Raw genomic sequence first — 17,190 nt, 5'->3', positions numbered from 1 at the left:
AAATCACTCATTATTTAATAGCTCTCGAGTGAAGAAGATTCTATAATCGAGAATGCCATTTTTTTTTTTTTTTTTTTTTAATTCTCCAAATATTTTTTACACTCACACTAATTATGCATTGGCTATTTATTCACTCATTGTACGCATCTAGCTCTACATGCTATGTTTGGAATTCTATATTTTATATTAGGGAAGCGATGACCATTTTGAGGAATACAAAAAAAATTAAATTTTTCAAGAATGTATTACTGAAATAAAAGAAAATTTAGAAAGTACTAGTAGCCAAACCTTTTGTATCTATTTAGAATTATTTTCGACCCGTAATAAACTTAAGAAATTATTAAATTTATATCATATTTGAGTGCCAAAAAGTACATTGTATTAGCAAATTAAATTTATATCATAATTGTATGCCAAAAATTACATATATATATTTAGATTAAAACAAGTTTTTTAATTGATAACTTTTTGTTAACAAAAATATTGGCTATATGCTATGATATTAGTTTCGATTCAAATGATATTAAAAGAAAAACATTAGTTTCAAGTTTCAACTGATTAGTATATATAAAATGTTTCTGTCGAAGTCTGAAAAATTAACGGCCAGATCTTCTTCTCTCTTGCATCTAATCCCAATCTTACACAGCAAATCCACCAATACATAAATCTTCAGCGCACAGCATAGAAACATCGCGCTTCAACGACGTGGTTCAACTCTCAAAGTATAACTTAAAAAACAAAAATTTAATTTCGAATATGAAGAAAAGGCAAAGCTACTTCTTTCGAATTCGAATCTGAGAAAAATCGGATATCGTTCTGTGTTCTTTTTCCGTCCTTAGTAAAGAGTTTCTTTTGGCCAAGTCTCATTGAAGATCCAGCTAAGGCCGTGTTTTGGTTACTCCGAATCAGTGCGGTTCTGTAAGTTCAATTGTTCCAAACAAAGGAATGTCAGACTGTAGATAATTTTTGTTTTTTTGTTTTTTTTTCATTCAATGGATTGAATTTTGTTGATCCAATTGTGAAAATAGTACTACCTTAGTTTGTTCCTCTTTAACGGCTTTGATCTCCTCATTTAGATGCTTAACACGGATCTTAAGAGTTACGATATAGTGATTTTTTTGGCAAAGAAAAAGAAGAAGAAGAAGATTTTGCTGATTCATTTTTAGGAAAGTTACACTTCTGAGTTTAGGTTTAGATTAAAATATTTGTGTTTTTGGATCGAAACTAAGATTGAGGATTAGGTGATATTAGGAATTATTTGAGTAAACTCAATCACAATGATAGCCTCTTTCACTGATGATATGGTAAAATGTTCACAGTTAAGCTCGTTGATTTGCCTTTGTCGAAGAGAGCTCGTTGAGCTCTGATTCGCTGCGGAACTCGCTTGCATTCTTAATGGAATATTGCTTTCTTTCGGATATTAGAAAGATATACCCGTGATTGCAGAGTTGAATAGACAGCGATCAGTATGGCTATTCCATTGAGAGGGTATAGTTTTACAGATATTTTGGGGTTCCCGGTTTTTTGGATTTCATCAGCAGAGAAGTTGTTATGTTTAAATTTTCTTTTTTTTCTTTTTTGGGATGCAGAGGAACTATGCGAAATCCCAATGAGACAATGAGGCTAGCCGTAACAACTTTCATCGGAATCGTGTTGGGCTTCTTTCTAGGAGTGTCGTTTCCAACGCTCTCATTGACTAACGTTTGCGATCTATCTCTCTTTTGTGATCTCTGATTTAGTTCCATATCCGATCATAGTTGGTTGAGAGTTATAAGAGCTGGTATCAAATTTCCGCAGATGAATCTCCCTTCGACTCTCTTTCCCTCGATTGACATCACGTATATTGGGGACAAGTACTCTGGCTTGTCATCTCAAGCTATTTTGAATGCTTTCTTGTCTTTGAGTGGTGTTCGACGTGGCTCAGCTCGTGGACGTTCGTTAAACGAGACAAAGGCACTTTTATGACTTTACTGTAAATTTGTAATTTCTTTTTAGGATTTTGGGGTCTGAAAAAAAATCTTTTGAATGTGTGCAGATTTGGGCTCCAACGAATCCTCGAGGAGCTGAAAGACTTCCACCCGGCATAGTTGAATCCGAGTCGGATCTCTATCTCCGTCGATTATGGGGTTTACCCAGTGATGTAAGCCTCTATATCTTCAGATTTTAATGAATCTTTGAACACCCAAGATTTGTATCTGATGAAGCTTTAATTTGGGAAGAAATTCTCTGCTGCCCAAGTGCTTAAAAAGATTATTAGACAGAGAAAAGATTTTAAGAAAACTGCTTTCTATATGAGATTTTCGAAATATGTTCTTTTTCTAAAAAAAAATGTTGTTGTTGCAGGACATGACCATTACACCTAGATATCTTGTTACTTTTACTGTTGGCTATGATCAGAAAAAGAATATTAACGCTGCAGTTAAAAAGGTTTGTTCTTGCGTGACTATTTGTTTTTGTTAGTCTTAATTCTCATTATACTCCTTCATACTGAATTTTTCTTTTTCTTTTTTACAGTTTTCAGAAAATTTCACCATAGTCTTGTTTCACTACGACGGTAGAGCCAGCGAGTGGGAAGAGTTTGAGTGGTCAAAGCGGGCTATCCACATTTCTGTCCCGAAGCAAACTAAATGGTTCGAAATTAGCTCTATAGATTTTTAGTCCATTCTGGTTCATAGATATGTATTGGCTCATGGAGGTAATGGACTCTCGAATATCATAAATGAGTAGATCTGTGTGTTTTTCATGGTCAAAGGTGGTACGCCAAGCGCTTTTTGCACCCTGATATTGTAGCAGCTTATGAGTACATCTTTATATGGGACGAGGATCTTGGTGTTGAACACTTCAACGCAGAAGAGTAAGTGCTGTTTAGTGTCAACTTTATCGAGCAAAACACAACCTGTATGAATCCTGAACCTATCTGATCTGATTTGTTTCAGATATATAAAGCTTGTGAGGAAACATGGTTTGGAGATTTCACAGCCTGGTTTGGAACCGAACAGCGGGTTGACATGGCAGATGACAAAGCGGAGAGGTAACAGCGAGGTCCACAAGTAAGACTCATAGACTTTGATAGGACTTTAGGCAACAAAATAAACAAAATGAGTTTATCGTCAGGGTCAGAATCAGTATTACTAAGAGTTAGTCCTTAAATAGAAGCTGAAAATAAGCGTTTAGAGGGGATGAGTTGGTTTGGGTTTTTCGTAAACCCGGGTATCTTGCATTGTCCTTATTATTTATTAATTAAACTTAAAAGTTCTCATCAGATTTCTCTTGTGTCATCTTCATATTCCTCCCATGTCTTTTTTCGCCTTTCAATTGATGCTTTTCTGGTTTCCACTCTTACAGGGAGACAGAGGAGAAACCTGGTTGGTGTTCCGATCCTCATTTGCCCCCGTGTGCAGCGTAAGCAAATAAATAAATAAATAAAATTGCGTTTGTAGTAATTTAATAGAAGCCTTTTTTTTTTATTCTTTCATGGCCGGTTGTGCAGTTTTGTTGAGATTATGGCGACTGTTTTTTCTCGCAATGCATGGCGTTGTGTCTGGCATATGATTCAGGTTTGTCACATAATACTTAACATAAATGTAATTGCTTTAAACCGTTGCTCTCTAACACATTTTTTAATCAAGTATTTATTGCAACTAGTCAATCATCTACCTCTTTAATTTAATTAACTTAAAATCTGGTGGGCTATTTTCTTAATAAAATGAAACGTGAGCTATTTTTCAAAAATAGGGTGGGGTACCTCTTTAATTTAATTAACTTAAAATCTGGTGGGCTATTTTCTTAATAAAATGAATCGTGAGCTATTTTTCAAAAATAGGGTGGGCTATTGGGTTACTGCTTAATTGCCCCTTCTTTAATTTGGCTAAAATATCCCAACTCAATATTTACTGCAGAATGACCTGGTCCACGGGTGGGGTCTGGACTTTGCACTTAGAAAATGCGTCGAGGTTTGATTGATATCATTTTTTATTATTTTAAATTAAATCCCGAGTGTTTCGATGTCTGGTTTCCGAACCCGTTTGCCATTACATTGAAAACAGCCTGCTCATGAGAAGATAGGAGTTGTAGATGCACAATGGATTGTCCATCAAAGTGTTCCTTCGCTTGGGAACCAAGTAAATGCTGATCTTATATCTTCAACTAAATATCGAATAATGTTTAAAATGTCAATATAATTATCAATTAATACTGCTGGATTGCTCGTTCCTTTTCAGGGGAAAGCCGAAGCTGGGAAAGCACCATGGGAAGGGGTACACAATTGTTCTCTAATTTTTTTTAAATAATAAATAAATAAATCATTTACCCTTTTTTTTTTGCGATCAGGTGAGAGAGAGGTGTAGACATGAATGGGAAATGTTTCAAGCTCGGATCGCCACTGCTGAGAAAGAATATTTTGCGTCCAAGGGCATCGAACGCTCAAATTCAACGGCTCGTTAAGGGGTGTTCTTTAGTCTAAGCACAACCATGAAATATACTGATTTAAGCCTAGTAATCTTTGTGTGAGGGGTGAACAATGAGTGTTCTTTATGAAAGAATTTCCCCCACATTCTATAACTTTTTTTGACCCCAGTGATTTTCAGTAGCAGAATATTACAGTGAAATATTAATGCGAAATGAAGAACTCGATTTTACATTGTAATTCCTCTCTAGACATTAAAAAAAAAAAAAAAAGAAAAAAAAAAAAAAAAAAAAACATAGATCTGTGTTGTGTTGTGACTGGGCCCAGTAAAAAATAATTTTGATCCCAGCGGTTATTACTCTAATGGTACCCATGAGCTAATTTTTGCAGCTAAAAATAATTTTTGGCAATGGCCTCTTCGAGCTCTTTGAATTCCCACGCATCGTCTGCACTGTATTCTCCTGCAAAATAGATAAACAGAATAAGCAATATTGATAGCCAAGTATAGTTCACATATCTTCAATTGAGAAGAAAAAAGGTCTCATACCGATCGAATCTCTCCGTAGAGCAGTTAAATGAGCACAGCTGCAAATAGTTATAATTAAGCAATATTATATGTGTTTACATTTAAAAAAAAAAAGATCAAAGACCGAAAAACTACGGGGTATTAAAGGAGAGAATACCTTCCAAGAGCCTTCCCTAAATCTGCACACAGTGATCTAATGTATGTCCCTTTAGAGCATACAACCCGAAAAATTAAATTTTGCCTGCAAAAAAAAAAAAAAAAGAAAAGAAGAAATTATAGTTACAAGTATATATATATATATATATATAAAACACAACCTTTTTACCTGTCATCTAAGCTCCGTTCGATGTCGAACTTGAAGATGGAAACGCGTCGCGGAGCAAGCTCCATGCTTTCTCCTCTTCTAGCTTTTTCGTACATTCTTTCACCCCCGACCTGAGTCACCAATTCAAACAAATAATTTTATATTATTAATTCTAGGCTATTTGATATTCAAAACACTTTCCGTCCAAGTCACATTATTTTTTTTTATTTATTTTTTTTAGTAGAAATGCGGCTTCACATTTTTTTTTTACATATTAGTAGTGTATAACCGCAAGTTTTGGACGTTAAATTTCTACTTCAATAAGATGTAAAAAATTACCATTATTATTATTATGAACGAAAAATCGAATTTATGGCAGAAATCTTACTTTTATGGCAGAGAACATCGGAGGCACTTGCAAAATCTCTCCGCGGAAGGAATTCATGGCTTTCTTTATATCGCCGTCCTTGATATGCTCCCACGGTTCGCGCTGAATGACCTGAATAAAAGAGACTTGATCGTTGACACGAACTCGATAGAAAATAAAACTACACTTGACATTTACAGTGTCTTAAAAAACACAAAAAAGGATGAAACGAATGAACAAACCGGCGAATCAGCATCCCAAGTCGAAGTAGCTTCGCCTAAACGAAAAACTCCACTGTATCCCTTGATCATACCTTGGTACCTTTCAACCAACTTAGTCGCTTTTCCGACACAAACGATCAACAAACCGGTTGCCATGGGATCGAGAGTCCCGGCGTGCCCTACCTGTAATTACAAAAGCAACAAACACCCAAAGACTAAGTTACCGAAACACTCACCTCGTTACCAATTGTTTTTCCCATTCATTAGTTTCAACTATAGATAGTCTATATAATTATCAGATAACAAGAATAGCAAAGAAAATTTTATGATGTCGAATTTCATTTTTCTCTGGTCTTCCATAAAATTTCTGTTAAAAAAAAAAAAAAAAATTAAAACAGCAAATCCACCGGATTTTGTTCGTTTTGTCGGACTTTCAACGAAATCTGCAGGCTTTTGCCCATTTTTTTTTCTGTGTCAAATTTTGGTGATCTATAACCTTTAAAACTAGACATATCTTGTAAAATTTTAACCAAAAAATAAAAAATAAAAAAACCTTTTTCACTTTGACGAGTCGACGGAGCTTCCCACAAACCGTAAACGAAGTCCAACCTGAAACCAAACCACCCTATAACATCAATATCAGGTCATATATCATCACAAAGACAATCCCTTTACAAATGAATTGTCGAAAAATGCATTCAATAATTCAAGTACACACACACACACACACACACAGACCTTTGGGCTTGTTGATCAAGACCACAGTCCCAGCGGGCGAATCCCAGCTCCTGGGAAGCTCGCTGCTCCGAGTCAAGAGATACGGCGGTTCAACATCATCGCTCGCCTCTTTCTTCAACCCCTTGAAGAAATCCCCAACACTCTTCTTCTCAATCACACCCTCGTCCTCAACACTCTTCTCTTCAAAAAAGACCATCCCTTTATCATCGTCAGTCTTCTTCTCCTTCTTCTTCGGCAATGGAGGCTCGTTCCCGGGCTCGAGGAACGCCTTGTCGAGGCTCTGATCGGGGAAAAACTTCTTCTCCATCTTGTAGACCATCTTGTAATGCTTGTCCTTATCCCAGGGATAGACCAGAGCGTCGTAGAAGAAGAGCTCTTCTTCTCTGGCGTGAAGGCTCTCGAACTCGATCACTTCCGGCTTCAGCTCCACGAACCCTTCCTCTCTGCTCTTCTTCTCAGCCTCTTCGTCCGAATCGCCGCCGAACATTCTCTTCCTTCTCTTCATCAAGTAAGTCCTCATCGACTTGTCTAACCAGTCTCCGGGGCCGAGTTTTCGATCGACCCAGCTCTCGAAGCCGGAATCCGCGTCCGGCTCAGGCGACTCCGGCGGGTCGACTCGGCTGACTCGGCGGCGAGGCGGGCGAGTGGCGTCGAGCGAGGACTGAGTCGGGCGGCGAGTTATGAAGTCGTATTGGAGAGGGAATCTGGTGTGGTTTGTAGAGAGCGAGAGCGAAGAGGATTGGGAGTTGGGTTTTGTTGTTGAGTTGCGAGGAAGACGAAGAAGAAGAAGAGAGTGTGGTTTTGGAGTGGAGAGAGTGAGTGTTGGACGAGCCATTAGTGGAGACATGGACTGCGTGAGAGAGAGTGATGATCTTTTCATACTTGATTTAGTTCTGTGAATCAAATCCAATTGAATTGGTCCACTAGTGAAGTAGTCGTTTTTTTAAGAATAAAACCCAATTGAATTTGAGGGTGAGTTATTATAAATAATATATTTGTCTTTTTTTTTTTTTTTTTTTTTTTTTACTTTTTTTTAAATGGCAACTCGAGAGAAATTTTTTTTTTGAAAAATAGAAATCTAATATTAATCACAGCGTTCTTGAATAATTACAGATTCTATCGAAGGAGGGTAATCCTCCAACCAAATGAGTTTATCATCTATGGAAAGAGCGTAAGTTGTTAAACCATGGGCTGTCATGTTGGCTTCCATATAGATGTGAGACAACTTTATTAATGGAAAGTTAGACAATAAACTAGATACATCCGACAAAATGAAACCAAACTCATTCTTGAAGATAGTTTTCTTCTCAAGAGCTTGTACAGTGATCTTAGCATCTGACTCCACAAAGTGGATAGGCAGAAACACTTTCAAAGCCTAAGATAAGCCATAGCGGAGAGCGAGAGCTTCAGCTTCTTTGACTGTGAATTTACCTGAAAGATTTTGAGCCAATGCAGCCATAACCAGTCTAGAAAAGTTGCGAATTACAGCTCCAACTCCAAAGAAGTTTGAAGATTTAGGAATTGAAGCGTGGACGTTGAGCTTGTAGTGGTCGCAACTTAGGGGTATCCATCTTGCTTGGGAGCGGTCCTGTCTGGGTTCAGGACCACTCGGCAAGCTTTATGTGGATGACCGTCTAGATTGGACAGACTGAAATTCAAGAAGAAAGTTTGACATCCACGAGGTAATCCGGTAAGGGTCCTTCTTAATTTTTTCGTAGAGCCTTTTATTTAGAATAAGTAATTGTGAAGAAAAAAAAATCTATATAAACGTTTTTTTAGAGTGAGCTTTGGACAACTTCCTGGCGATGACGATGACGAATATGGTAGAAATCGATGAAGACATAAAGAAAAAGAATTTAGTTTTCGTGACAGTCATAAATTTTTGAGAATTTCGTAATTGATATTAAAGTTTTTTTTTACAATTCATTTATTAATAAACGTGCAAATAGTTATTTTATAATTAATTTGGGTAAAATGGTGTTGAAATAGTAATATTTATGTAAATTTTCCTTTCAAGTTTGGATATTAGAGTTCTTCAAATAAATTTATAAACTTTGAAATTAGAAGGGAGATTATGAAAATGAGAGTGAATAATCTTATGTTTCTTATTATCTTTATTACAAATTATGGGATATAATTCTTTGCAATTAATCTAACACATACAATATTTTCGAATAGCCGTCATATTAATTAAAAAATTTGTCATAATTTAGAGGTTAGTTTTTTTTTTTTTTTTGGAGCAATGATTTGGCCCAATTTCAGAGAATATTATTTTTTATTTTTTTTATATAAGAGAATATATATTATAATCCAAAGAGAACTCATTATTATTTTTATCAGAAGATAACTCTATTATTTCTTATGTTTTCTTGCAAAACCATTTCCATTTTTTTTTTCGAAACAAAACCATTTCCAATTATATAACTATGTGACACCTTATTTCCATTAAATTTAACACCTCACTTTTAAACCTCTCTCTCTCTCAAATCAAAACACAAGACTTCACTCGCTCTCTCTTCACTTCCATTTCTCTAGAACCGAAAAAACTCATTTTTCTGGTTCTCTCTCCCATGGAATCGACGACGACAACGCCGACGACGACGCCATGGGAGGGCGGCGAGTGGGAGCTCTGCAACGACGACGGATTCGTCTACAAACGGAGAAAGAGACACACTCTCGAGCCTCAACCGGATCGGCCCGATGACGAACTCGCCGAGAACCGCACGGACAGGAAGAGGAAAGCGCTGGTGAGACTGAGAGACCAGTACCGGAAAGAGATCCAACAATGGGAGTTTTTATCGAACGCCTTGCGTGCTATGGAAGAAAATGCGATTCACCTCCGTCCTTCTCCGTCGTCGGCTTCCTCGTCTTCGCTGGACGATTCTCCTCCGTCGCTTCGAGCTATGGAGATGAAATCCGATGGCGGTTCGGTTCTCGACGAACTTCTCTTGCAGGTACTAAAAAAATTAGGTTAGGTTACTGGAGAAATTGGAAATTGGGATTTTGTTCACTAGGGTGTTCGAGAGTTTTGAATTGGGGAAAACTACGCAATTTAGGGTTCTATTGAGCTGGAATTAGGAGAAAATCTAAAAAAAAAAAATCAGGATTCCTTATGTTAGGCTGTCATTGTTAATTATTGATAAACACAGAGGATTTTATTTGTGTGTTTAGTTAGTTGCACATCGTTTCTTGAAAATTGGAGATTCCACAAAAAAAAGAGAGAAAAAAATTATACTTTTTTTTCCCTTCTGTTTTCTGAAGCTATGTACAGCTTAGGTTTTTTAAGCAAAAAATTAGTCAAATAAGTCACCGAAAGTCTAAGAATTGCTAAATAGTCAACCTTTTGTAAATAGACCCTTCAACTTAGTTACGGCACTAAAAAACAAAAATACCAAACAAAAATTCCCCCCTATTTTGAGCTTTTTTTTGTCTTTTTTAGTATCGTAAATAAGTTGAGAGGACTATTTACAGAAAATTTACAAAATATTGGCTAGTATACAAAACGCTATAAATCAAATGGTTATATAGCTAAAAGACCCTTTTTTTAGTCCAAGATAAGGAGTTGAAACATGGAAAAATGGCTATCTTTAGTTTCAATGCAAGTTGGAAATTTTTTAGTGTTTATACAGAAACTCTCTCTGATGATTGAATCTTTCTCCATATGAAGATTGAAGCACAGGAAGCTATCATCAGAGATGCTTCAACACTATGCGATATAGTGGAAGCGATGTGCGATTCCCAAGAGGAAGAGGAATATCTGTCTCTTATCGATCTACCGATATGGGCATTGCCAGCTTCGCCGCGGAAGCTTTTAGCTTCTCTTTGTGACCAGTGAGTTATTTTACTTATCGGCAATAATTCCCTATGCTCTTAAATGAAATTTTATGGATTCGGGTCTTCCACTGCCATTGTCACCATGATCCTTGTACTTACTGAAACGATGTCGGTGCTTAAGCTTTTAAGAAAATCTAAAAAGTGTATTTTCTTGTCGTGTAGAGTCGTGATTTTCCTTTCTAGCCAGTTTTTTTTTTTTTTTTTTTTAAGTGAGAAGCTCTGTAATTAATCATTTAACCTAACCTTTTTGTTATAGTGAGAGGGTCGTGAGCGTGAGTGAATTGTGTGCGAATTTCACTGTTCTTCTTATTAACAAAGCTTTGTGCTGTGATGTAATTCCCCCCCAAAAAAAGAAGAAAAAAATCTCCCTTCTCTTGCATCTAGTACTTGGGTGTGTATATCTATAATTGTCTAAAACAGCCTGTTTGTGTTGATTTATTTTTTCTCAATAAAGTTCGAGTTTTGTTTGCCACGTTCATTGCAGTGTTAAGATGAGAGAAATTAAGGTCTTCTTTCCAACCTATAGCTGAGATATAAGGTTTAGTAAGTTGATTTGTGGAGATATCCTGTCTTTAACAACTTGATTGAATATGATTTTTTTTTATTAATTTTTTTTTTTTTTTTTTTTATGATTGAACATGACTTATTGACAACTGATTAAAGTGAAATCAGGGTAGAGAAGTAGGTCTTTAGTTCATATACAACTGAATTTAACTCGTTGATTATTGAACTTACACCGTAAAAACATCACACAGGCCATTATTATCAATAACTCAATTATTGTGCCGTGACAAAAAAAAAATGTCGACTCATGATGTCCTTAAGTGAGAGAACAAGTGAATAAACTATATAGAAAAAAAAACGTATGAACTTCCAAGATTTTTTCTATCCTTATTGTTCGAGGGTTTTGAGATCAACCTCGTTGAGCAACGAAGGGACAATCTCAATAGGCTCGATTTTGAACCCGGCTTTTTGACACTCTTCCTCTAAAAGCCTTACTTGGGAAGGACCGTCGGGACAGAAAGCCACGACAGCTCCTCCGCTGCCTGTGAATTTTGACGCCGCTCCGACCCTTCGAGCCACTTCCACCATTTCTATGTTCATAGCACCGAGAGCATCGTCCCCGAACATGCTCCTGAACAGCCCACCACACCATTAAGTACCGCAGAAAAACGTTTAAAAATAATAAATAAAAACCCCAACCCTTATATGTATATTATTATTATTATTATTTTTTACCTTCGGAGATCAAAATTTTTGTTCATCAAGGAAACGAGTTTCGAGTGGTCTTTGTGAAGCAAAGCGGGACGTCCCTCCTCGGCCACGCTCGCGACTTCCTTCATCGTCGATATTATGAACTCGTCACCGCTTAGCCACCTTTGTCTTACAGTGCTATGTACCTACGCACGTAATCAAATAAAATCAATTCAGTCACTCACTATTAGTGTGATTGAAGTCTTTTGACTTATAGATGGACCGAACACATAAACACACACAGAGACTAACCTTCCCCGAATCACTTGGATTCTCTGCGTATATGAGATGGAGCTGCGGTACCAGACTCGTGTCCATGGGCGTGTAAATTCCATGACCCAGTTCATCCATATGTTCCTTGCTAAAATCCTGAAAAACAAGTCCATCAAAACCAAATTACTCTCGACTCTTAATTTACAAACACGAACATGTACATAAGCCACACACAAAGCAAATATATATATATTATATATGTCCACGCCTGACCCACAAGAACTAGGGAACTAGTACCTTTAGAGACCCACTTGAAAAGAAACGAAATATCTAATTAGTGGACAGTCAAACATACACAATATATCCACACGCCCAAGTAAGACTATTATCTCGGAATTTGCAGTGGACCCAGAACCATGATCAACAACACCACCTTTATAATTATTAATGTTTCGCATACATTATATCAATGCCTATACTTTATAGTTGATGATACAAATGTCAATAATACACAAGTTCATTAAGGTTTGACAGTGCGTAATTAAACGTCACATCACAGAATTATTGGAGAAAAAAAGCTGAATACAAAACGAGCATACCATGTATACAAGGCCTCCGTAGACTTGAGCAACTCTGTCTTGAAGGCCAGCAATAATGCCAAGCTCTCTCTCAGCGTTGAGAATGAGCTGAGGCCTTATCTCAACTTTGACCAACTCTCTCACTCCGTAAAAGTCAACCAGACAGCTCAGCGCAGCGCACACTATGGCACTCGACCCTGAAAGCCCCGCCTGAATCGCCCAAATAGTCACATCTCAGAGAAGAACCATCATCTATGTATATATATATATATATATATATATATATATATATATATATATATTCATGCATGCATATATATGTATAGATGACCTGGCGAGGGATATTTGTGTCATAAGAAAGAGTGAAGTTCCGACGAGGAAGAGCGATTCCGTTTTCTTCGCAGTGATTGCGAAACACTTTGCAGATCGCCAGCAGAAGCCTCGCGCCGCCATAATAACCTTCCTTCTCCAATCGACCAACCTTTTTTTTCCGATTCAATCAACAACAAAAAAAACAGGATCGGAATCTCAACTTCCTTTTCTTTTGCCCTAATTTTCATTTTCCTTCGAAACGAAGATCACAAAACATGTATATATATATATAGAGAGAGAGAGAGAGAGAGAGAGAGTACCAAGTGATCGAGTGATCGGAAATTGACGAGGTCGTGATGGGGATGTGGCTCGATGACAAGATCGTCGGAGGGTCGTAATCGTACGGACGCCCAGAAATTGGCGACGGAGAAGGAGATCGTACGGCCGAAGTAAACGTCGCTGGGGTTACCGAGAAACCCGACTCTCGCGTAAGCTTTGTGCGAGATCACCGGCGACCACGATTCACCCATTTTAATCTCGCTCTAAATATTTGATTATTGAAAATTGAAACGGAAATGTAGTGATTAGCCGACCGTATTATATTAATTTCTCTGGATTTGTAGGTTTTCCTTGCTTCCCACTTTATCCGGTATTAAATATTTATGCTTTTTTTTATTTAGAGATATTCATATAATAATAATACTCAGTTCGATTTTTAAGAATGTCAGCTAAGCGTGAGATGGAATAATGGATAAGCTCGTGATTCATGGAATCATGATCGAGAGGGAATAACATTATAAATATTTTTATTTTGTTAAAAATGTCAGCTAAGCGTCAGATGGATAAGATCATGCAAGGGAGGTCAATAACAATTATAAATATTTGGATTTATTGTGTTAATTTTTTAATACGTGTCATTGTCACCCACGATAGTATTCCTCTGACACACGTCACTGTTTTAAATACATTCTTCGTGGTACCAAGCACCGACCTCCCGGTTTGAAAAAAAAAAATAATAAAAAAATAAAATTGTCATCAGTCCTTTTGATATCATGACAATTGGTGAATCAATGTCAAAAAGGGTGTTGTGGCAATTGCTTTCTGCAAAAATATGATAAACCGAACTAAGAATATAATTTCTTGCAATACAAGCAACTACGTTAATCAAGTTAGAATGATGAAATTATGGTTCGGTCTAGTTGATCTACGTTCAGCCATGGAAGCAAAATCCATTATCAATCCGTAATGTTCCTCGAGAACCAATTATATAAATTCTCTCTAGTTCTCTCTCATTCAAATTATTTCTAGACTATACAAATTTCTTAATGTCGTGTGTCTATCCTAGCTCTCAAAAGCCCTTTAAATAGATCCGTGGATCGGTGACTTACATGCCAAGTCACTTACAAGCGGATCCAAAGGTCGAATTCTGAGAACGGCATAAATCTGCAATTTTCCAAATCTACCCTCTTAATCTAATTACAAAAAACTAATACAGAGTTAATGTAACGTCAATTACAACAAAGGGCTTTCTAAATCATTACCAGGTATGGTAAAAAAATCCATTACCAAGTTCTAAAATAATAACAGAATGAATATTCTTATTATCCTTTCATTTTATTCTCATGTTATTTTCGTTTAGCTTTTTTCCAGGGTACCTACCATTTATGAAATATTTATAATATAAACGAAACGACAACATCATTTAAAAATCAATAAACAAGTATTTATTACAATTAGTCAATTCTTTATATCATTTTAAGAATTTATCTCGAGTTTTATTTTAATAACAAAATAGTCTAACAGGCCGAAATAAATTAATTAACTTACCAAGTCAATTAATTTACTTTGGTAGATGAAAGACTATTTTTTGAAGTAAATTAATTAGCCTAATCAATTAATTAATTTACTTCGGTCTGGTAAACTATTTTTTAATAAAATGAATTTTTTCTATTTTTTTTAAAATAAGGTAGATTATTGGGCTAGTGACCTAATGGTCTTTTGAGGAATTTCCTCTATTTTCTTTTTCCCCTTTCAGAACAGGAACATGAATGCCATTTTAGTGAGAAAATAAAAAACCAAACAAAGTAAATGTATTCACAGTACAGAACCCAGAAAGTCACATCAGATCAAAGCACACAACACTCTCTCATCATTCCCTCACTTTCTTCTTTCTCAAGCAAAAATAATGCCTTGGAGCAACTCGTCGACATTCTCGCCCAATTCAACGAGCTTGGCGCTCAGTTTCTCCACTCTGCTCTGCTCGTGGCCGAGCCAAACCGAGAGACTGTTTTCCCACGCTTTGGCCTTTATGGCCGCAATATCAGGCATCGCCGAGCGGGCTATCTCAAATTTGAGGCCATTGAAAGTAGAGTTCACTCTATTAAGTTCCACATCCAGTTTGTCGGATATTTCTCGGTACATCAACGCCTCTGCCAGAACTTTGGCGTTCTCCGATCTGACCAACTTAAGCTTCTGAGTCGTTCGCTGAAGATCGCGTACGAGTGTTTCTATCGGAATCCCCTCGCTCTTTGCTAACTTCTCAGCCATCGCTTCCTTCCCGGTGCAAAGACCCTGCAAGTTTATTTATTTTTTAGAGATAAAAAACATATAAAATGCAAGTCTCATTTTGGTCCATAAACCAACTTGTCAACAAATTTTGGTCCTTAATTTATTGACTTTGAAGCATTTTAGTCTTTTTTTTTTTTTTCCATAAAACAACTTCCAACATATTTACAGTTTTTAAAATATGAATATAATAAAAAATTTACTATAAAAATCCAAAATTATATCATCTTTCTTTGTGTTTTCAGAGTTAAAATATAATTTAATCCGATTTTTTTTATTAGAACAAATATGTTATGTAAGTTGGAAATATGTTTTAAGTTTCTTAGGTGAGTGAGACTATTATAAGAGGTTAATGTTTTTTTAAATATCGTACCCAAATTCCACTCGATGGATAATGGTTCGAGCTTTGAACCTTTTGATTTAAATACCATATAATTTAATAACATGTATATATGAAGTTTCCAAAGATGGATCATCAAACCTGAATTTGGGTGTATTGCTTTTCCGAGTACTCTTTAAGCCGCGCAAGATAATCTGCATCCGATTCGTCGCTCTTCCGATCCAACTCAGCCGGCACCAAAGCCTCGTCACTCTTCGGATCACTATACAAGTCTTCAAATTTCCCCATCATATTCGCCTCCAAATTCTTAATCATCGTCGCAAAGAGAGCGTCGAAGATCGATGACACGACGGGGTCGTCATCCTTGTCTTTCTCTGCATTGAGATTCGGAAAGTAAGAGGCGAGTTTGACTTTGACTTTCCGGCTTATGGTACGGATCACGGGGAAAGGGTCTTCGTCATTATAGACTACAGTTTCTCCCAAAATAAGGGCGGCCAAGCCTTTTGTGAGCGCCGATTCGGACTCGTCCGACAAAAGGTCGAGAAGTATAGAGAGGTTTGGATGAGAATCGAGAAAGCATTTCACGGCCTCGGGGCAATCGAAGAGCCACACAACCAACAGTTTCAAAAGAGCCGGTATTACGTACGAGCTCGGCGTTGTATTCGCGTATGTAGAGGCAATGGCCAATCGTTTCACTATAACGAGCATTAGCGGCTCGGAAGAACCGCCTGTTGTGGAGGCCTCGAGACTGAATCCTAACACCTGTAAAAATGAAACCAATTTGATACGAAAATGAAATACAATGGTAATGGTATATATGATATATCAGACATTAAGGAATATCTCTTCCTATCACAACTTTCATGCATAATCTCTTCTATTTATAGAATTATACAACTTCTAAATATTATATAAAATTAAACCCTTACTCATCTAATTATTATAATTCTCTAATATCCAAGGTCCTGATATAATAGTTAAGAATATGATCAAATGAAATAGTAAAACATAGATCAGTGAGGCTTTCAAGAGCTCGTCCTCGCTCTACACTCTCAAGCAATTTTCATGTTTGTACTACTTATTCTAGTTTCACCCCTTCAGGAACTACTAATTATTACAATAACTAAAACTCTTAAGATCTTAACCTTTTTTTTAATTTATTTTTATATTTTTATTTTTTTTCAAGGTCGATACTACAATTTGAAGAATACGCACGACAACCCACCAAGCCATAACTTTTTACCATAAATGAAAATATGTTCTCGAGTATAGTCCATTGCTTACCTTTTCCTTGCACTGATTATTGTCCTTGAGTATATGGGACAGAACAATCGCAGCTCTACCGCAAATCTGAACTTAAAAGGTATATTAGCTATATCAAGAATACGTATTTTAATTATCTGAATATTTCAAGCATTTAGTTACCTCGAGTTCTCCTTCCCTTTCAGTCAAAGCAAAACCTTGTAGTAACATGCTAAAGTGGAAAAAATAGATTTTAATGAGAATACTAAGAAGAAAAGAAAAATGAATCTG

The 17,190-nt window shown here is 36.5% G+C and overlaps 5 protein-coding genes across 5 annotated transcripts; 2 read left to right on the top strand and 3 right to left on the bottom strand.

The window, feature by feature from the left end:
- Positions 1-596: 596 nt before the first annotated feature.
- On the top strand, positions 597-4,573 carry LOC149406222 (uncharacterized). The gene is made up of 15 exons (XM_089621597.1): positions 597-918; positions 1,320-1,488; positions 1,590-1,701; positions 1,798-1,953; positions 2,036-2,140; positions 2,344-2,427; positions 2,515-2,630; positions 2,753-2,854; positions 2,937-3,050; positions 3,346-3,402; positions 3,491-3,557; positions 3,900-3,953; positions 4,047-4,121; positions 4,221-4,256; positions 4,330-4,573. The coding sequence occupies exons 2-15, from the start codon at positions 1,469-1,471 to the stop codon at positions 4,441-4,443; spliced, it is 1,212 nt and encodes a 403-aa protein (XP_089477723.1). The 5' UTR covers positions 597-918; positions 1,320-1,468; the 3' UTR covers positions 4,444-4,573.
- Positions 4,574-4,682: 109 nt separating this feature from the next.
- On the bottom strand, positions 4,683-7,472 carry LOC149406221 (Pseudouridine synthase family protein). The gene is made up of 8 exons (XM_089621509.1): positions 6,562-7,472; positions 6,377-6,432; positions 5,845-6,006; positions 5,624-5,734; positions 5,257-5,366; positions 5,089-5,172; positions 4,953-4,990; positions 4,683-4,866 (listed from the first exon to the last, which is right to left on the bottom strand). The coding sequence occupies exons 1-8, from the start codon at positions 7,439-7,441 to the stop codon at positions 4,796-4,798; spliced, it is 1,512 nt and encodes a 503-aa protein (XP_089477635.1). The 5' UTR covers positions 7,442-7,472; the 3' UTR covers positions 4,683-4,795.
- Positions 7,473-9,006: 1,534 nt separating this feature from the next.
- On the top strand, positions 9,007-10,867 carry LOC149406220 (cryptic loci regulator). Its single transcript, XM_089621450.1, has 2 exons — positions 9,007-9,515; positions 10,229-10,867. The coding sequence occupies exons 1-2, from the start codon at positions 9,132-9,134 to the stop codon at positions 10,394-10,396; spliced, it is 552 nt and encodes a 183-aa protein (XP_089477576.1). The 5' UTR covers positions 9,007-9,131; the 3' UTR covers positions 10,397-10,867.
- Positions 10,868-11,134: 267 nt separating this feature from the next.
- On the bottom strand, positions 11,135-13,493 carry LOC149406219 (GHMP kinase family protein). The gene is made up of 6 exons (XM_089621352.1): positions 13,073-13,493; positions 12,772-12,921; positions 12,462-12,650; positions 11,902-12,018; positions 11,635-11,795; positions 11,135-11,530 (listed from the first exon to the last, which is right to left on the bottom strand). Exons 1-6 carry the CDS (start codon positions 13,280-13,282, stop codon positions 11,287-11,289), a joined length of 1,071 nt encoding a protein of 356 aa, XP_089477478.1. The 5' UTR covers positions 13,283-13,493; the 3' UTR covers positions 11,135-11,286.
- Positions 13,494-14,746: 1,253 nt separating this feature from the next.
- LOC149406218 (golgin candidate 6-like) lies at positions 14,747-17,187 on the bottom strand. Its single transcript, XM_089621148.1, has 4 exons — positions 17,083-17,187; positions 16,942-17,007; positions 15,799-16,419; positions 14,747-15,323 (listed from the first exon to the last, which is right to left on the bottom strand). The coding sequence occupies exons 1-4, from the start codon at positions 17,128-17,130 to the stop codon at positions 14,925-14,927; spliced, it is 1,134 nt and encodes a 377-aa protein (XP_089477274.1). The 5' UTR covers positions 17,131-17,187; the 3' UTR covers positions 14,747-14,924.
- Positions 17,188-17,190: the final 3 nt, after the last annotated feature.

This window comes from Urtica dioica, chromosome 1, assembly GCF_054948205.1.
Source record: "Urtica dioica subsp. dioica isolate 48M chromosome 1, U.dioica_male_clone48M_v1_H2, whole genome shotgun sequence".
Taxonomy (NCBI): Eukaryota; Viridiplantae; Streptophyta; class Magnoliopsida; order Rosales; family Urticaceae; genus Urtica; species Urtica dioica.
Note: the sequence above shows the minus strand (reverse complement) of the source record. Positions and strands in the feature narration are given on the sequence as shown.